Below are 22,032 nucleotides of genomic sequence, written 5' to 3'. Positions count from 1 at the left end.
TATTTTATTTTTTATTTTTACTATTATTATTTTTATTTTTATTATTATATTTTCATTTTTTAATATAATTATTATTATTATATAAATTATATTTTAATAATTATTAACATATTAAATAATATTTGAATTTTAAATTAAATTAGATTATTATTAAGGTGGTGCGACAAACGCAAGCAAGCCGCCAGCCCACCTAAACCGCAAAACATAGTCGCGGCTTTACGCATCTCGCCGGCGTCGAACCAGGTCGAGGGGAGAGGAAGAAGGACGCGCCGCCAGTCTAATCACAACAGAGGACAAAGACCGCCGCTGAAGGAAGAAACCAGAAGCTTCGTCCTTCGCCGGCGACGAACCAGGTCGAAGAAGTCGAACCATACCGTGAGGCTAGCCCTCCACCTGCAGAAAACGAGAACCGTCATCACAAAAAAAGTTCTCACTGCTCAGCATAACTAAAACCCTAACCCTCACATCGTTGGCTGGTTTCGCACCCAGTGGTAACAAACTCACCTGAATCTCTCTTTCTCCCTGCACGGCAATGGCGAAGAAGAAGGAGAAAAAGGTGAACGTCTCCGGTAAACCGAAGCACTCTCTTGACGTTAATCGCAGCAATGACACGAAGAAGGAGAGGCGCTCGGCCGGCACTGTGCGCCGCCTCAAGATGTACAACACCAGGCCCGTGCGCGACAGAAAAGGAAAGGTCCTCTCCAACGAGTTTCAATCGAAGGAGCTTCCCAGCACACGAATTCAACCTGATCGCCGGTGGTTTGGTATGTCCAATTTCTTAAAAACAATCACTTAATTGCTTAATTTAATAATAATAAGAATAATCGTGTTTCGTCAACTTGAACTTGCGAATATTACAATCCGTAGGGAACACGCGTGTTGTGAATCAGAAGGAGTTGGAGTTCTTCCGGGAAGAGCTGCAGAGCCGCATGTCGAGTAATTACAATGTGATTCTTAAGGAGAAGAAACTACCACTGTCGCTGCTCAATGATCACCAGAAGGTTAGTAGTGTTCGTTTTTTTAAATAAAAATGACAATGAATTTAGTAATAGTTGATGGATTTTGAATGTAGCAAGCCAGGGTTCACCTGCTTGATAGAGAGCCTTTTCAAGATGCCTTCGGACCTAAGACCAAAAGGAAGCGCCCCAGCCTCTTGGCGGCTGACTACGAGTCCTTGCTGAAGAAAGCTGATGGTTCTCAAGGTAAAAGGATGCTTTCTCTGTGAATTTGTATGTTGGATGAACAACGGGGTTTTGTTGTAATCTTTAAGAGTTTAGGGTCTGTTTTCTTGTGTGTATATTAGGGAAAACGTTTGAGCGAAAAATTCAGAGATTGCATCATTTTCTCTGAATAAGGAAATCTCAAGGACAATGATACTTATTTATTTATTTATGTATTCCTTATTGACTCTTTTCTAAATTAGTTTACTATTTTTTTTAAGTTATCTGTCATACGTTTCACCAGATTACTTAAGAAAACAGGAGATGGTAGATATTTTTGTAAAAGTTTTTTGTTTGTATTTAGGGAATTCTTATTTTATGTGATTGGTAGTTTCTTTGTACAAATTAATTGTGTTTTACTTAGTGTGAGATTATTACTTATTTTCTATGGTACTTCGCAGATGCTTTTGAACAGAAGTATGGTTCTAGTGCATCTGGAGAAGCTGANGATGGAGATGGATTTAGAGATTTAGTGNGGCATACCATGTTTGAAAAGGGTCAAAGTAAACGCATATGGGGTGAGCTTTACAAAGTGATAGATTCGTCGGATGTTGTTGTCCAGGTAGTTTCTCTTTTTTTTTTTAGATTTTCTCATGTCTATGTTTCTGTAGTGTGCATCTGTTTGTTTCTATTGGACAAGATTGTGCCATAGAAAAATGCGCTTTATGTTGGTCATTTCTGTTGTTATGTTGCTCTGTCAATGTAAGGTCACTGTTAGGACTTATTTCAAGTTTGAAAATATTTCTTGGTTAGTGTTTTCCATTTTTGAAGCAACTTTCGTTGTGTTTCTTTTGTGCTTTGTCTTGATAAGGCGTCTATGGTAGGCCAAATTTCTTTGATCACGACTCCTTGAAGTTGTCTTGCAGATCCATCTTCTCTTCCTCTATGTTTGAATACTTTATGCATCCTAATGCAGGTTCTAGATGCAAGGGATCCACAAGGCACAAGGTGTTACCATTTAGAGAAGCATTTGAAGGAAAATTGTAAGCANAAACACATGGTGCTTTTATTGAACAAGGTTGGTAACAATATTATTTGTTTTTAGCATTAATCTAAAATGTTAAATGCCCTGTATTGCTATTATGTGACATACAACAAACTTAATTTTGCTTCTTCCTTTTTAGTGTGATCTAGTTCCTGCTTGGGCAACAAAAGGATGGCTTAGAGTTTTGTCTAAAGAATTTCCAACTCTTGCATTCCATGCAAACATTAACAAGTCCTTTGGAAAAGTATGTCTGATACACTTAGTCTTCATTTAATTTGTTTACTTTATCTGCCAATTTTGTTAATTTATGATNTAAATATAACTGAAATTTGTTATAGCNATTCTGCATCTGCTATGTGCTATTTTCTTATTTGTCATTATTGTGTTTAGGGTTCTCTTCTATCAGTACTTAGACAATTTGCACGTTTGAAACGGGATAAACAAGCAATATCTGTTGGATTTGTTGGATATCCAAATGTTGGGAAGTCATCAGTAATCAACACTTTGCGTACAAAGAATGTAATAGTTTTATCTCCTTTAATTCTTCTCATTATTTTGCTTAAGCTTTTGTTTATGCATTTATGCGGACATTAAGGCCAGCATAATATGTTGAAGTTTTAAGTTATTGTTGTGAAATAATCACTTTAATTATATGTGATAATTTGACTGACATGTATCTAATTATATGTGATAAAAGGTTTGCAAGGTTGCTCCAATTCCAGGGGAAACGAAAGTCTGGCAGTATATAACGCTTACTAAAAGAATCTTTTTGATAGATTGTCCAGGTGTAGTCTACCACAACAATGATTCTGAAACAGATGTTGTGTTGAAGGGTGTGGTAGGTTATTTTCTGGTTTCTCTAATTTTGGTTGTCATGTGCTTTTAGCAAGAATGTCTTGTTCAGGCTTGTTTGAATGGTAATTTTATTAGTGTTAATTGAATGAATAGGTCTAGTCCTGTAATCCTTGTAGGCAATTTTGCCAAGCCGGGAAAAGGTTTTGGTGTTGTAATGGTTAAACAGCTGTCTAGGGATATGGTTTAATGTATTCTAATCAACCTAGTTATCTCCTGTGATATCATCTATCTTATTGGGATGTTTTATTTTATTACGCTGTGATTTGTTGGACCAGAGTCCAGGAAACTATTGTGTTTTGAAAGGATGAATGACCAGTATTACTTAATTGAGTGTTATATCCAGGTATCGACACACATGTTAAACTGTTAAAAACTTTGATGTCACAAAAAAAAAAAAATGAAGGTGGTCAAGGTTTTTTCTCCCTTGTTGATTTATCAGAATGGTGACTATCTATAGGTGATATAGGATAGTATATTGAGAGAGATGAAGTTAGTTTCAACCTGGCATCTCCTGAACCATCATAGTTTTAGTTTACTAATCTGAGACTGTGGTCTCATTCTCCGGAGTCATACTTGTTTTGCTTGTCCACTGGACAATCTACTCCATGCTTTTGTTTGTAGAAGTGGAATTAATTTTTCTGTAGTTGATGATTATATTAATATTATTCAATACAGTCATGATAATTAATGTGTTATTTTCAGGTGCGTGTAACTAATTTGAAAGATGCTGCAGACCATATAGGCGAGGTGTTGAAACGTGTGAAGAAAGCACATTTGGAGAGAGCATATAAAATAAAAGAGTGGTATGGTTCTGTCTCCTCATCTTTGTGGTGTAGATATGGTTAACTGGAAAGTGTGTCCTCCTTTTGTATTCGTGTGTTTGTTTGATGAAAATATCCTGAATTTGCCAATCAAGTGATCAATCTTCATCTCTGATAATGTGCTGTTGTAGTTGATATAGGACATTTTTATGCCATGGCATACTATCAACCCACATGCTAACTATATATTAGAAAAATTACAAGCAAACAAAAAATGACAGTATTATACCATGCTGCACCTTTTCACCCTGTTTTTCTGTTCTGGCATCTCTTAAGGAATTTTTGTTGTCACCAGGGATGACGAAAATGACTTCTTACTGCAGCTTTGCAAATCAACTGGCAAACTTCTGAAGGTATTATCTTTTTGTTAATCTGAATATTAGTTTAATATCTCATAGTTATTTCATGATTGTTGTCGAGGAAAGTGAACAGCTATATAATGTATTTTGGCTCTGCTCAAGTTGGCCAAGACTAGATACGCACTCTGTATGCATTCTCTTCTAAGTATGGGATGACTGACTTTTTAGAGTCAAAAGCCAATAATGAACTGAATTAACACATGTTTCTCTGCTACTGAACTGAATGGTGTCTTGTGTTATATTTAACTTATCCCATCCAATGAAACGAGACTTCTGTTGAAGTAATTTGCTCTTCTGGTAAGATAGGATAACGTAACTTCTGTGTGACTGTTTCCTACGTTGGTTGTTTCAGGGTGGTGAGCCTGACCTGATGACTGGAGCAAAAATGGTACTTCATGACTGGCAGAGGGGTAGAATTCCCTTTTTTGTTCCTCCTCCTAAGCAGGAAGAAGGGTCTGAAGAACCTAATGTTAATGGTGTTGACATAGATGATACNGTTGATGGCAATGAAGCCTCTGCTGCTATTAAGGCTATCGCNGATGTTCTTTCATCACAGCAGCAAATAAGTGTTCCTGTTCAAAAGGATTTATATAGTGAGAATGAGTTGAAGGGGGAGGCGATTGAGCAACCTCCTAACCATAACGCAGACCAAGATATTCCAGCTCCTGATAGTGACACATCTGAACAGGATTCAGCTACTAAGGTTCCATCTGAGCCGCTTGTTCCTGCTGAGCTGGTCCCTATCAGTGAGTAATAACTTATGGTTGCATTGGAGTTTTAGGTTTTAGGAAATTGTATGTAAATTATAAATTGGTTGTATTTCCATCCTCTAAGAAGCTTTGGAAGGGAACAGCTCCTTTTCCTTTCGCATAATTTCTGTGGCCAGCTTCATTTTTGGGAGTTGATCTACCTCACAACGACCTTTGTCAAATTCATCGTTTTGCTAAATTGATGTTTGGATACGTGAGATAGAAGAGAATGGTACTGCTATGTGCTAGGAGATCACAAGAGCCTCGCACAGGAGAGGTTTTGTTTTATTGAGTACTGGTTTTATTTAGTTATTATTTATGCATTAGATGTAGCGATATAGCTATTGTACCATGGTGGAAAATTTTGTTTTATTTTGTAATGTACCATTATGTGATTCAAGGTTATAAACGTGGGTAATGCAAAGTTTCCTAATTTTAATGCCAAGCCAGTATATTGCCATTCATGTTTATTGTTGGGAGATTCTTCACCAAGCTGATTTTCATGATATTTTGACACCTACCTTTCTCTAACTAGTAGATTTACAACTTTCTATAATAAAATATTTAATTAAATTGTTTAAGAATGCCAATTATAATATGATATAAAATGAGAGGGTTATGGACCTGCCATAACGTTTAATTTAAAATGTTATGAGTTGCATACAGTGGGGCTTTGGCCGTACAATGTGTGTTAGCATGTCTTTTTGATTTTTCTCGTGTTCATGGTAAGTAGAAAAATAACACGATGAAACTGGGCAGGCTATGTTATTGACAAGGGAATAATGAATGCAATTTACTTTTAAGTTTGAGATAATGATTAGTAATTTAGGAAACAATAGTTCGAATATATAATGTAGATTATATAGATCTTTTATGTAAATAGATAAAACATCTTGAACTATTATTTAGTCTTTATTTATATAGATTTTGCTAGGTCTATCTTAAAATAATAAAACAAAGTAAATAGAAAACATGTATTGAATATGATAAGTAAAGGTAAAATACCAAGTGGATAAATTCATAAGGTTTCGTTGAGATTCATTTTCAGTATAAAATTTAAATATATATCAATTTATAATTCTTTTATGAGAATTGATGAAAAAGTAAAAGCATACATCCTGTGAATTTGTTGTCTCTGTCCCAAATAAATACAGTGTCCCTGCATGCTAAATGATGCACCTAAAATTGCCAAAATCCCACGTTGTGTGCCCAAAATTTGGCCAGATGTTCTCTTGGTTCAAAATTGGTGGTCTAGTTAGTTGACATTTGGTAGCAACCTTTTGATGTGATTTATGTAATAGGTATTTGGTAAGTGTTATTCTATTATAGTATTTAAAAATCATATTACGATGACTTATATATAATTGAATGGCGATGTCTGACACCCACCATTACGATAAACTTCAATTTTATTAATAATATATAGCATACTTAACTTACTATCTGTTAAATTTTGAAACTGAGTAAGAGTCTAGAAGCTAAAAAGAGAGGTTGGTAAGATTCAACACGGTTGCAATAATCTAGAAAGTACACAGATGATTTAAACAGGCTGGCTATGACCAGGTTGGTGAAGATGACCATCACCCTATTCACAAAGGAAAAAGGTACATGCACACTCTATCTTCTTGACATTAAGATATAAAAAATAAATTCTAAGAAATAACTTTCATGGTTGAATATTAGGTTAGACTAGTTTTCTCTCACAAGTAAATTATGTATACTTTTAAATTATGTACAATTGTGACTTTCCGACAGCAGATCTATAACACACATTATATTTATATATATATATATATATATATATATATATATATATATATACTTATAAAATATTAACATGTTAACGAAATAAAATATATATTAAACACATATCACACTCAAAAATATATTCTAATACAATTTTAAAGAGATGGACTACAGTATATATTAAATTCATATCACACTATTTCAACACAACTTTAAAGATACCGGATTATAATACAAACACATTTTAATATGGTGTGACAATATATCCATATTTAAAACGTCATTTTTTAACATTTCATATCATACTTGATGAAACCCTTTTCAAGGATTTTGATGAGAAGTCTTAAAGTAATACGCAGAAGACTTGATTTGATGAAAGTGGTGAGTTGTGAAAAATGGTTTGAAAAGAGTTCTTAAAGGAGGTTTAACCAACTTTGTAAGAAAGGAGTTAGGAAGAGTCTTAGAAAAAGACAACCTACTTGACCTACTTGATCTTAAGAGAAAGTGAAATTGCAATTTGGCAAAGCTTCACTATCATTAATTTCCAAGATGTCTTTACAATGAGAGGAACTCTCCTTTTGTAGGAGAAGGATAACCCTCTAAAAGAAAAAAGAGTACATGTATCTACAAGAATTGCTTTGAATTTCAAAAGGTCCTAGAAGCTTCTTTTGTCCAATGGGAGTGAATGAAATCCTTTCCCTTCACCAACTGTCTAAGGGGAATACAAGGGAGTCGTTCTTTTAGATGACTGGTCAAAGGGAAAGTTCCTTCACTCATCCAAGTCAAAGTGACTCTCTGATGGAGAAGTGCATACCTAGAGGGAATATCCTAAATGGAATATAAGAAATGGAAGAGAAATTAAAATGGAAAAGATTAGAGAAAGGAAACTTAGGAAATGAAGATGCGCCACTTGAACAAGCTTCCAAGATAAGCATCAACAGGAGGACCGCCACTTGCTTGAGCAAGATAAGGTCTGCCCAAATATGGGGCTTTAGAGACAAAATTCTATCTCAAAGAAGATTGCAAAAGTGCAAATAAACTCGAATTCATTGAATCAAGGTAATGTGTGTTCAAAAGGTGACCCCTAAGCCTTCTTATATAGCCTTTGAAGTAAGCTTGGAAGCTAGATCTAGGATATGTGGGACTTTTGAGGGTGTAGTCCGTCCAGCAGCTGCTACACATCCTCTAGGGGCTTTTAAGTCCCACATTGCTCAAATCTCTCCACTCCAAAGGGTTTATAAGGCAACTAGTTCTCCTATAGTTCAAAACATGAAAACTAGCTATGCTACTAACTCCTACACGCCTAGAATGCTCACTTTCTCTGATCTTCTTTTTAAGATCAAGCCATGAATAGTCCCACATTGCTTGCTCTTAAAGAGAAAGAAGAGTTTATAACCAATTATTCACAAGAACTAAGAGAAAGAAATCAAAAGGCAAATACACGCCCAAAGGAAACCTATTCTACTTTTATTCTTTTTGTCACTCTAAAAGCTCTTCATTGTTGCCCCATCTATGATCATATCACTCTCCAAGGCCCAAAGCAAGCCTAAATGTGGCACTAATAATGCTTCAAGGCCCAAATGTGGCGCTATTCCTCTTTAAACTTGTGCTAATATACTTTGGTAATGTAATCAACACTAAACAAAGTTCTTGGTCCAAATACAATGCTAAAAGATATATATATATATATATATATATATATATATATATATATATATATATATATATATATATATATATATATATATATATATATATAAGTTTTACATAAGGTTTTTAAGAGAAAGGAAGATGCTAATAAGTAATCTTCCAAAAAAGTATAGTTCTTTGAGGTCCATCTTCCTCTTCCGTCATCTTTATTAATGTTCTAGTGAGAGGTGCAATGTGTCCTCTATATGGTCCTCCATTAATACCCCAACTCCAATAATCTAGTTTTCCAAAACACAAACACTATAAAACATTACGACAAAAAATCATCAAATAATAAATTATAAATCACAATAGAAGAACATTTATTGACCTTCAATACCCTTTATTCCAATGAACTATTGATTCCAAAGAACTAGCTCCAATAATGATGAAAAATTTCACTGAATGAACTCGAATTGTTTAATTGCTTTTTCAATCCCTAAAGTTGGTGAATGAATCCACAATTTTAATTTCTATTTTAAAAACAAAATTTCACATCACAAAATTGTTTATTAAGCAATATAATTTGAAAACTACACATCAACATGTCTAGTCACGCTTAATTTAAGGTTAACTATCTCATTAACAATAAAGGTATGATTACACTTATTTTTCCAAATTAAAACAAATAAAAATAAACTTATGAAATGAAATTATTTAAGCGTAATTTTATTAGAATAAATTATAGAAAGACTGTTAATTTTATTTTTACTCTGAACTTAACTCTTTTTTAATTGTTTAAAAATATTACTAATATCAGTTATATATTAGATTTGGCATTTATGCATTACATTATGTCTTCTTAATTTTTTTAAATATAATGTGACAACATTGTTGTAAGTGCAAAAAAATCACTATATTTAGGGAAATGAACATAGTTCACTTAATTTTTTTATGAATTTTAAAATTTGTTAAATTAATAGTTTTGATTCAGTAGATTAAGCTTATAATTTTATGTAATTTAAAAATTGACTAAGGTTTTATCTAAACTTCATTTTCACGTGTGATGAAATTTACATACTGTAGAAAAGGGAAAATTATTATATAATATATTTGTGAATATTTAGTTTATACTAATATTTATGTATAATTATTCAGATAATATTGTGTAATTTAATAGTTATATTATATATATATATATATATATATATATATATAATGAAAATACTAAGTAATTGCACTTTTATTTTATGCTACATGGACATTCAAATCATTACAATCTAAATCACAAATAAGAGTTATTGGTATATATAGTTATGTGCATTTAGATCATGTAATACATTCTTTGTTAAAAATTGATAACAATAAGACTAATGTTCTATCATTTATTATTTCTCTTAAAATTTTTATACTTTCTAAAAAAATATAAAATAGTATTATAATTTTTAATTTAAGGTTTTTATGTATTTATTGAGAATCAAGATATTGAATAAGAGAATAAAGATAAAATAAGAAAAGAGTAAAGGAAATTATATAATGTAAATAAAAGATGAATATAGTAAAATGGAAGAGATTGAGAAGGAGGATCTAAGGTTATAGAAAATTCGTCGATCAATATATCATGGAATATAATATTGGAAGAAGCTCGTGATTAAGAAAAAGATTAAAATTAGATCAAACGATTTGTTGTTTATGATAACTATTGTAAAACATGAGAGAAGTGGACACAAAAATTCTGGTTACAATTCAAAAATTCTATGAACATCGTGAATAGCAGAAATGACAAATCTAGTGATGAATCTAGCAATTTGGATCACGAATTTCATAGATTTCTTATAACAATTCCTCTTATACTTGCTAATTTAGTTTTATTATAATTTACATTCCTACAAACCTTCCACTTCATCTTCATCTCCATATATTTCTTCCTCATTTTTTTTTATCATTTTTATCTATATGCATCATTTCATCTCTAAATAAAGAAACACAAAAAAGTATGATTGTTGGAAAGAAATGTTTAAATTCTTGATTGAAATATGATGGGGGTTAATTTGGTTGAGAATTTTTTGTCCATTGGGCTTAAGCCCCAACATTACACAATATCAAGTTTTAAAAGAGTTATCTAGTTATGTAATCTATTGGCTAGTGCACCAAGTTAATTGTAATATAATCAAATAAGAATTATCGTATCCTATAGTGATTTAACATGTATATTGGTAGTTTGTTTTGGAGATTTTTTTATGAAAGTATTAATAGTAGTATATATTATATAGATTGAATGGAGTGGAGGATATGATTGGATTTCATCTCAACCTATTCTACTGCACCACTACTCATCTTCTATATTTAATATGAAAATCATTCAATGTCCTGGAAATAAAATAAGATAGATCTAGGCCCATTTCTCCATAGGAACTTCAAACCCAATACAATTTCTTCACTCCTGCTTGAACGAATTCTCGCCTTTAAGTGCAAGACTTTTTATCCAGCCCACCCTTTATATCATGTAGAAGTCTCTAACAAGAATTAGATGATTTGATTAATTATAGTTTGAGACTAATCTTTCAACTCAGTCCAAACCAATGAAATAAGATGAGTTATCAATTTATCCAAGCATCAAACATAAATCAAATCACCATACATAATTATCGAAGAGGTAACAATATAAAGAATCATAATCAATTACATCCAACCTCAACACAAAAGAATTCATCTATTCATAGAATATTACAATGCAATCCGAGCAACATCTAGACACAGAATTTTCACCCGTGCTCAGCTCCAACCTTTGGTGCTCAACCACAAAGGTTTCTTTCCATGGAGGGCTTTCTTCTTTCTTTGTCGCCTTACGTCTTAGCGTCACTTTCTTATTGTTTAAGCTTTTCACCGCATTTGATTAAGAGCCTTTAGGGCTCAACACTATTGTTTTGTGGCTCAGCAACAAAAGTCACATTCTATATATTTCCTAACAGCCTTACTAATACTATTTTCTTGTAGCTCAATTACAAAAGTCACCACTATCTTATTAGCATTCATCGATAGATTTTGGGACTCAACTTCGTCATCCTTTATTTTTCTTTAGAAATTACTAAAAATAATTAAAATATCATTAAATTCCTATTTTTTTTCTTCTTAATCCTCGTTCTGTAGTTATAAACTAAAAGAAATTGTTTACTTAAAAATATGATCAATTAAAACATGATAAGTTTAAATTTACGCAAAAATTAACTTATTAAACCAAAATTCTCATTAAACAATACATACACATTATTTTCAGTTAACTCACTTTATATATTTTATTTGTATTCGAATATTAATTACAATTTTGAGTTAGCATATTATTTACTAAAACTAGTTCTAGAATGAATTAATTTGAAAAAACATAACTAAAAAGTGTAAAGCATTTATGAACTTTTATTTTTACATTTTTAAGATATGTTATGTGCTCTATGTAAACCTTTTTTTATAATCATTCAAATGGAAATCACGATAACTAGAAAGTATTCTAGTAATATATTTGAGTCTGTGTAAAACATATAATATTAATAGTTAGAAAAAAATCAATAATTAGTGATAAAAACTATTAATATGGTATGTTTATTTTCAATTTATGATTGATAATTAGTATAAAAATTAATTATGTTGTCACACTCCAATAAATGAAAAAAAAAAAAAAAAACTCAACAAATAGAGAATTAAAAGAAAATATCAATGTTTTTTCAATGTGCAAGAAGAACTATGTCTTAATCATATCTTTATAAAGAACTCTGATGTTGTTAAACAAGTTGTGCATTTAATAAACTATTTTCTTTTAATTTGAATTGGATTTTTTTTTTTTAATTTCTCTATAAACAAAATTTTGTTTTTCGAAACTTAAAATTCTTTTAATATTTAATCCATACTTTTGGAAAAATTTTAAAATGAGATTAAAAATATTTAAGTTCACATTATTTAAAAAGATAATAATTGGAGATGCGGGGTATCGATCCCCGTACCTCTCGCATGCTAAGCGAGCGCTCTACCATCTGAGCTACATCCCCAATCAGTAATAATTATTATTGAAATTGTATCCAAACAATGTGTTGTATTTTCTGAAGTTAATGCAAAAGTTCAACAGAGTGAATGCGCTAATGTATTTTTTTCTTATTATTTCTAATGTCCGGACTGGCTGTGTTGTCAGTTTCTATTAATTTATTTAAAATTTAGTAATTTAATTTTTATATTTAAGGTTATGATTTTTTATATTTTTTATTTAATTTATTTTCTATATTTTTAAAATAGAGTTGAAGTTGTTTTATTTGTTAAATTCCTTAAAGTTTAGATAAAAGGTGAGACAGTGGTCATTTGATGACTGAAATTTCGGGACTCAGAATGAGATTTTTTACTTTAAAGAGTGAGCTTTGTGGTGATGAAAATGGTTTTTAATTCTGTTATATTTTTATCACACACATATTGAAAATTATAAAATGGTAATATTAATATTAAATTTTTTATTAAAGTATAATTATCATCATTGTGTTAAATTAATATTTTAATTTAATGAGAAACTCATATAGAATTATTAAAACGAGGAATGTGACTGAAAACTATTATAAAAGAGTTATGACTTATTTATAGAGATAATGCATAAGGGGTTTTGTTTTTTCTTCATCCCAATAAGAGTGTCTAAAGTCTTTTACACTTGTAAAATTACATACTTGCGATTAATGTCATTATCCATATATGACAAACTCAAATATATTTTCACATTCTTTTCCATCATCATGAATTAGATTATAAGTTCATTAAAAATTATTATATGATTGTGCTTTGCATTTGGAATCTTTGGATAAAAACATATTATTATTTTTTAGAAATTTCTTTCAATTGGTATCAAAGCCAACCCATACTCTATTAATATGTGATTTTGAAATTTGAATTTCTTAGGCATATCAATATGAACATGCATAGAGCAATTTTAAAATTATGTTTTCCAAATTATGGTAAAATTTATTTTGAAAGTTTTATTGTTATTATTATTTTTCATTGGATTTGGTATATAATGTTGAAACTTGTATCGCGTAGAGAAAAGTGTTTTAATTGTGTTAAGTGTTACGTCAATAATCAAAAGGGGAGGGGTGAATTGATTATTTTAAAAAGTGTGATTTTCTTTAAGAACTTTTATCAAACAATTTAAGTGCTAAAAGTGTAGAGTTAGAGAAAATTAACACAAATGATTTTTATATTGGTTTGAATCAAAAGATTCTATATCCAGTTGTTTATCACTATAAAGAGTGATTTAAAGCCTCATGTCCAAATCTAAAAGGAGATATAAAGACCTCTCAAAGTAAACTATCAATTAACCCTTCTTCAGCCATGTTGGAGATGAGAAGGGAACTTGAGAGAATATAAAGAAAGCACACTAACCAACCCTAAAAGGATAAAACATGACTATTGAAAGCCACTATGAGCATTTGAAAATGGAGTGAACCTAACTACCTTTCAATATATCCTCTATGACAAATATGGAAGCCATAACCTATTTGAAAAACAGGGGAAAACACAAGAAGAAATGGTTAAATTGTGTTTTAGTTACTTTCTAACACTTTGCATAAATGCCTAGTGATGTATACTTAGATGATAGTTTTGTATGACAAAAAGAAATTTATAAGCTTAGCAAACATATTTGTTTAAAGTGTTTTAGATGCATATTTCCACAATAAATATATTACATTAATTTCTCAATAAATAAATTGAGTTTCATTAAGCAGACTAATGTTGATAAATATAAAAAATATTGTTGAGACTCATAGCTACTCTTAATTAATCCTTTGAGTATTGTGTGGACTCACAACCATTTCTAGCTAACCTCTTAAGTATTGTTTGGGCTTGTAGCCACTCTTAACTAATTCCTTTCAAGTACTCTTTCAGTTCACACCCATCTTTGACTTACCATATTCAAGTAGTATTTTTTCAACAAGTCATTTTTTTCTTGACCAAACATTCTTTCCACAAGTCACTTAACCAAATATTTTTTTCACCAGTCACTTATAACTTGACCAAATATTATTTCAAAAAGACATTTTTGACTTCATCAAATATTCTTTACCAAACAATCACTCCTAGCTAGGATATATATAGATGAATATCTAGGTTGTGATTAACAAATCACAAGGTTGCTTACTAGAGATAAATATTAGCTATTGACTTCTATAAAACTTGTGCACACTCCTCTAGTTTTCTAATTGGACAAGAACAATTCTCTTCATACATTTTTTTGTGAACACAAAGAATTGGATTGAGTATCCACACTACACAATATGACATCTCTCTTTCTTTTTCTTCTTGAAATACTATATATACTTTAAAGAAAGTAGTTGTTGCAAATTTATTTCTGGTTGTTGAAAAACTTTTGCTCTTTTGAATGTCCTTCTTATATCTAACGATTTTGATGACGAAAGATGCATTACATGCACTCTATTCAACATTAAAAGTTGTTTTATTCTTTTACATCAACTCCCAGAAGTTAGGTGTCCTTATCTTAATTTGGACAATTTTATTTTACATAAATTTTTCCAAAGTTCAAAGTTGTATGAAGTAGATAGTTTTTCAAAAGTTAACAATGCTAGTGTTGAAGAATTTTTTAAGAAAAACAGCTTTGTTTCTTTAAGAAAGACATAATTTGATGTGATTTGTGTTTTGAAAATGAATATTCTTAAAAAATGAAAATTACGTAAATTCCCTCTAACATAAAATAAGAATATGTGTGTGTATGTGTGTTTTCATGTAGTACGATTTTAATTAATGTACTTATCATTTGAACATATTTATGTTAACTCATATGTAAATGTACCGTAGGGACCAGGCATCACGCGACAAGTCGCCTGGGACGCTCGGTTGCCCCTACCAGCATGTGCGCACCGTCCCTGCACCGGTAACATGTTAACCTTATTTGTGTCGTTCCAATTCTGTTTCAGTGTCGACGACGAGCCCGACCGTCTCGGGCAGGCCGTCCAGTCAAGATCGCAGATTAGGGTAAGATTAAGGTAAAATCATGATTAGGGTTATTGGGCCAGCATTGGGTCGTGGTTAAGGTTTTGCTAATCACGGGCTCATGGCAAAAACTATAAATGGAGGTGAAAGGTATGAGGTAATTGGTTCATATTTACTGCACATTTATTGCTGCTCTCCCTTTACCGAGTGAATAGTACATTGACTTGAGCGTTGAAGAACCTTTAGCAGATACTCGGCCGGACGTACATCAGAGGAGAACTTGAGGACTCAACCGAACAGAGCTAACACTACGGGGACGAAAGGTGGAACCGGAAGTCCGAGAAGACAAAGTATATAGGTGTCGGTGGTAGCTCGACTCCACAACTGAAATAGTAAAATTAAAATTGCATTGTATTACATCATTTGTAAGAAAACACATTTGTGCCTTATGAATCATTGTTCTATTGTTGAATTGTAAACATTTATCTCTTATATTTTTTTCATGTTTAAAAAGAAAGTCTATGAATTGAACTTGATTCACATAGCTTTAGTCATTTTAATCCTGATAATTTTTTGAATTGAAAACTTTTTCCAATCCACATTAATTAGTATCAAGTTATAAAATGAACTAAATTTATAATTCTTTATACTTAATATTTTTTAGAATAGCGGTACTTTGATACACAAACGTGTCAAATACACTCATTTAACACGTCAGATCTATTAAATTTTAAAATTGTGTATTATGATAATTTGAAAATTCAGCAAAAATGAATGTTAAAAACTAAAAGTGTATCAAAGTATTATTATTGATATTTTTAATACCTAATTAGAATAATATAACATTTGAACTTTTACTGTAAAAACTATACTCTATGGAGGCTCTATACTCCCGTCAATATGCCATAGGTTAGTCATCCACGTAATCTCCCATAAGAACCTATATTTTTCATGCAAACCTATATTTTTAGTTGAATCAATTTTAACTGGTTTATCTAATCCATTCATCAATTTTCACACCAGTTGTATTGTTCATAAACTATATTAAATCGATTTATTAACTTTTTGGTTGAACTAACAAGTCTCGTTATTACAATTTCAAACCTAAAAACCCTGTAATGAATATTGTACCAGGGAGGACGTCCGGCCCCGTACATCGGGGGAGACGTCCGGGCAATTAACTTACCACTCCATAACTAACCCTTCAGACAACACTTTTGAGTTCGTCCGGCATGGCCGGACGGTTTAGCCGAGGGACGCAGCATCATTTACTGACGTTGAACGAGGAAATATCAGGTCATTAATTAATATCATACTAAACAGGATTAAGGACGTTGGGCCCAATCTTGGGCCGTGATTAAAGAAGACTAATCCTTGGCCCATCTGGAAAACTATAAATAAAGGTCAAAGGTAACAGTAGGTAGGAACATTTATGGTGCATTTACTCTACTTGATAACTTTTTCTTTCTATCTCTAAAAACAGAACTGAGAACTGACTTGAGCGTCGGAGTACTTTTAGCAGGTACCCGGCCGACCAAGACGAAGAGCAGGAGCAAGACCCAGGGTCAACGGAGAGCGTCCAGTCCGGAAATTGTAGAGGAAGATCCCACCAACCCGAAACATTTTGGCGCCCACCGTGGGGCCGGAGGATTATACCCAATGGTGACCACAAGAAACACTAACACTGAAGATCAGGCGGAGATGTTGAGAATGATGGAGCAGAGGATGATGGAGATGCAACGAAAGCATGAGGAGGAGATGGCCGCAGTGAGAGCGGAGTGTTTGGCCCAGATTGCGAAGAGTAAGAACGGGGGAACCGGAGGTGAGCAGGGAGAGGGAGCAGGAGAGAAGCGGACACCATTAGAAGGGGAGAATAGAAGTGCTCACGCGGACGGAGGAGAGGAGAGAGGGAATAAGGACAACCGATCACTGGTTAAGGTGGAAGAGTCAACCACTATGGTGCCGTTCGTACGGGAGATTATGGAAGTGCACATATCGGAGTAGTTCGTACCTCCTCAATTCAAGATGTACGATGGGACGTCCGACCCGACCGCCCATGTTAAGTCGTTCATCAACGCCATGACCTTCCGTACCGGCTGTGACGCCATTTGGTGCAGGGCATTTTCTTTATCCCTGGAGGGAGAGGCCTTAGAGTGGTTTAATTCGTTGCCAGTCAACTCCATTGAAAACTTTAAGAGTTTGGGAGAAATGTTCAAGAAACAATTTGCCGCATGTAATGCAGAAGATATGACGGTGGTAGACCTGATGAACCTGAAGCAGGGCAAGGAAGAATCTTTGAAATCCTTCATGGACCGATACCAGAAAGTGGTCCGTAAAGTTAAGGGACCGAGTTTAGAACTAGCCCTCCAATATGTAATGCCCGCATTGAGACCCAGTCCTTTCAAGGATAGTATATGCCGGAATCCTCCTAGTACAATGGAGGAATTGAGAAAACGGGCGGCGGACGAGGCCTAGGTGGAGAATATGAAACAAAATTACAGGAGAGAGTAGCAGGAGGCTAAGGCCGAGAAGGGGGATAGTAGAAAAGGTGAGGGTCAAGGGAGTAGGCCGAACGGACCCAGACTTCGCGAGGGGCCGAGGGGTCCCAAGTTCCCGTAGTACACCCCTCTTAACGCTTCCCTAGCTCGGATATTACAAGAGGCGCTGAGCGCCCAGGTCTTACCCGCACCTCAGAAACGACCAACGTCTCCGGGAGCGGACCTGAGTAAACAATGCCTCTATCACCAAAACTCCGGACATGATACGGAGGATTGCCTGACTTTGAGAGACAAAATTGAGGAGCTAATCCGAATGGGACAATTGCAGCAATATGTTAGGAGGGAGGACGTCCGTTGGACGGAGGGGTCGTCCGGGAGAGAACATGTGAGACCAAGGAGCCCTCCTAGGGAGCGAAAGAGGGATGGAGAGCACGGTTATGGTCGGACGTCTGAAAGGCGAAGGACAGATCGGAGAAGCAGGAGCCGTAGCCAAGGCGATGAGCAAAGGAGACCTTTGAGGGGGGTGATTAATACCATCTCCGGAGGTTTCGCCGGAGGAGGGCACACTTCTTCCGCTAGAAAAAGGAGTATCCGGGCATTGAGATCCGTACATGCTGTAGACGTTCAGAAAAGAACCATGCCGCCAATCACGTTCACCGACGAAGATTTTCATGCCCCAGATCCCGACCAAGATGATCCCATGGTTATCAACGTGGAAATAGCTCACTACGGGATAAGCAGGGTGTTAGTTGATCAAGGGAGCTCGGTCAACATACTGTATTGGAAGACCTTTCTGTAGATGGATATGTCGGAAGATCTGATCGTTCCATACAACGAGCAGATAGTAGGTTTTTCCGGAGAGCGGGTAGACACGAGGGGGTATGTCGATTTGCAGACTCGCTTGGGTACCGGAAGGGAAAGTGAAGAAATGAAGATAAGGTACTTGTTAGTAGAAGCGAACACGGCCTATAACGTCCTCTTAGGACGACCGTGCCTGAATGCTTTCGGAGCCATAGTGTCCACACCGCATCTCACCATGAAATACCCAAACCACCGGGGAACAATCTGCACTATACGGGCAAATCAGAAAACCGCCCGGGAATGCTATGCAGCCGGCCTACGGATATATCCACAGGAAAACCGACGGAAAATGTCTAGATCAGAGGTGGCTATGGCTGACTTAGACCCAAGGACTAATACTGAGGACCGCCTGGAACCTCTTGGAGAAACGCAACCCGTCATGATCGGACGGGATCCCTCGCAAACCACCTCTATAGCCACGGGTATGGCGGACGCGACAGAGAAGCAATTGAGAACCCTTTTATGGCGAAACCGGGACCTTTTCGCATGGACGGCGGCGGACATGCCGGGCATCCATCCGTCTGTGGCGTCCCACAAGCTGGCCTTGGTAAGAAACGCCCGGCCAATAGCCTAGAAGAAGCGACGAATGGGAGAAGAGAAAAGGAAAGCGGTAAACGAAGAAGCCCGGAAGTTGTGTGAAGCCGGCTTCATCAGGGAGATCACATACACCACGTGGCTGGCCAATGTGGTTATGGTAAAGAAGTCAAATGGCAGATGGCGGATGTGTACGGATTACACGGACTTAAACAAGGCATGCCCCAAGGACTCTTACCCACTTTCGAGCATCGACGCGTTGGTCGATGGAGCATCCGGGCACCGGATGCTGAGTTTCTTGGACGCGTATTCCGGATATAACCAGATTCCCATGTACGCGCCAGATCGCGAGAAGACCGCTTTCATGACGGAGAGGGCCAACTTCTGTTATGAAGTAATGCCGTTCGGTTTGAAGAACGCTGGGGCCACGTACCAGCGATTGATGGACAGGGTCTTCTCCAAGCAGATAGGACGATGCATGGACATCTATATCGACGACATGGTCGTTCGATCGTCGGATGATGAACGACATTTGCAGGATTTAGAGGAAGTATTCAATCAGATCAAGAGGTATAGCATGCGGCTGAACCCGGCGAAATGTACCTTCGGCGTGGCCGGAGGGAAATTCTTAGGTTTTATGCTTACCTCCCGGGGAATCGAGGCCAACCCCGACAAATGCGAAGCTGTGCTGAAAATGGCAAGCCCCAGCACGCTCAAGGACGTCCAGAGGTTGGTTGGTCGGTTGACAGCACTATCACGCTTCGTTCCGAAGTTAGCCGAGCGAATTCGGCCAATCGTCAAAAAGATGAAGAAGGACGCCCCGGGAAAATGGGACGCGGAGTGCGAGAAAGCATTTGCTGGAGTAAAAGAAATTCTGATGAACCCCCTCGTTATGAACAGACCAATATCAGGCTATGACTTGCAAATATACTTGGGGGTGTCCGATATGGCAGTCAGTGCGGTCCTGACACAGGAAGAGCCTTCCCCAAAACTCATATACTTTATCAGTCGCACGCTTCAGGAGACGGAGGTCCGCTACCAGCAGGTAGAAAAGGTGGCGCTGGCGCTCCTCCACGCCTCCCGTCGACTTCGCCAGTATTTCCAGGGGTACCAAGTGGTCGTCAGAACAAATCATCCGGTGGCTAAGGTACTCAGGAAACCCGATCTGGCCAGACGAATGGTGGGATGGGCCGTTGAGCTATCAGAATTCGGCTTACGGTATGAACTAAGGGGTTCCATCAAAGGCCAACATCTCGCTGACTTCGCGGCCAAGTTGCCTGCGGTCGGGAGTGACCAATGGACCCTTTATGTCGACGGAGCATCCGGCCGGCAGGCCAGTGGGGCCAGAATAATTTTGGAAGGCCCGAACGGTTTTTTACTTGAATACTCGCTGATATTCAAGTTCAAAACATCCAATAACCAGGCCGAATATGAAGCTCTGGTGGCCGGATTAGGGCTTGCCAAGGATATGGGAGCGCGAAACCTGATATGCCGGACAGATTCGCAATTAGTCGTGGGGCAGATGAAGGGGGAATATCAGGTGAAGGAGGACCATCTGCTGAAATACTTCCACCGCGCGGCATCCTTAATGGTGTCCTTTGAAAAGGTTGAGATCCAACATATCCCCCGGGAGCAGAATACGCGGGCCGACATGTTGTCTAAACTCAGCTCTGGCAAAGAAAAGGGTTAACTGACGATTGTTATCCGCCAGGTCTTGCTTCAACCGTCCGTGGAATGTTACGCCATCACTTCGGCCAATAACGACTGGCGAGATGAGATCAGGAAATTGATAAAAAGGCAAGAGGATGGACTGTCAGTAGATTCATCCGAGTCAAAGAAGATAGCCCGGTTTATAATAATCGGGGATGACCTATACAAAAGAGGTTTCTCCACTCCGCTGCTGAAGTGTCTATCGCCGGAGGAAGCTCAGTACGTGATGAACGAGCTTCATAACGGGGTATGCGGATTTCATTCCGGTTAAAGAACGTTGAAAGCCCGTATCCTCAGGGGCCCGATACTATTGGCCGACAATGGAGGACGATACCCGAACTTTCACGCAACGTTGCCTCAGTTGCCAAGCCCATGCAAACGACACTCGAGCTCCCCCGCATACGCTCCATTCCATTACTTCCCCATGGCTGTTTGCTCAGTGGAGAATGGATATCGTCGGACCCTTTCCCCAGGGCCAGGGTCAAAAAAGATTTCTCCTAGTCGCGATCGATTATTTCACAAAGTGGGTCGAGGCTGAGCCCCTGGCGTCCATTACTGCCGGGCAGGTCCAGAAGTTTTGCTGGAAAATAGTATGCAGATTCGGTCTCCCCAAAGTTATAATAACGGATAACGGCCGACAATTCATCGATAGAAAACTGGAAGAATTCTACACCAACTTGGGTATCAAACATTTCACCAGTTCGGTTGAACACCCCCAGACGAACGACCAGGTCGAAGCCGTCAACAAAACCATAGTGGCGGAATTAAAAAGGAGGTTGGGAAAGAAGAAATCGGCCTGGGTAGAGGAGCTGCCAGAAGTACTGTGGGGCTACAGATGCACACCGCACGACACTACGGGAGAAACCCCCTTTAATTTAACTTATGGAATCGACGCCATGCTCCCGGTCGAATTAGGCGAACCATCGCTGCGCAGAAGGCTTGAGGACATGCAGATAAATGATGAGGTATTGAGGGTGGAGCTTGATACCATCGACGAACGGCGTGATAGGGCGGCACTCAGAGCTGAGGCTTGTAAATGGCTAGTAGAGCGCCGGTACAACACTAAGGTCCGTCCCCGAGAATTTCAAGAGGG

General features: G+C 36.3%; 1 protein-coding gene and 1 non-coding gene across 2 annotated transcripts; one reads left to right on the top strand and one right to left on the bottom strand.

The window, feature by feature from the left end:
* The first annotated feature begins 166 nt into the window (after positions 1-166).
* Positions 167-5,434, top strand: LOC106754640 (nuclear/nucleolar GTPase 2-like). The gene is made up of 11 exons (XM_014636687.2): positions 167-764; positions 868-1,001; positions 1,073-1,202; positions 1,622-1,782; positions 2,137-2,238; positions 2,345-2,449; positions 2,596-2,724; positions 2,903-3,043; positions 3,763-3,863; positions 4,177-4,234; positions 4,593-5,434. Exons 1-11 carry the CDS (start codon positions 533-535, stop codon positions 4,992-4,994), a joined length of 1,695 nt encoding a protein of 564 aa, XP_014492173.1. The 5' UTR covers positions 167-532; the 3' UTR covers positions 4,995-5,434.
* Positions 5,435-12,331: 6,897 nt separating this feature from the next.
* TRNAA-AGC lies at positions 12,332-12,404 on the bottom strand. Its single transcript has one exon. It is a non-coding gene; the product is annotated as a tRNA-Ala (tRNA).
* Positions 12,405-22,032: the final 9,628 nt, after the last annotated feature.

The sequence above is a fragment of the Vigna radiata genome, unplaced genomic scaffold, assembly GCF_000741045.1.
Source record: "Vigna radiata var. radiata cultivar VC1973A unplaced genomic scaffold, Vradiata_ver6 scaffold_321, whole genome shotgun sequence".
Taxonomy (NCBI): domain Eukaryota; kingdom Viridiplantae; phylum Streptophyta; class Magnoliopsida; order Fabales; family Fabaceae; genus Vigna; species Vigna radiata.
The sequence above is the reverse complement of the archived record's forward strand: the minus strand, read 5'-3'. Positions and strand labels throughout refer to the sequence as shown.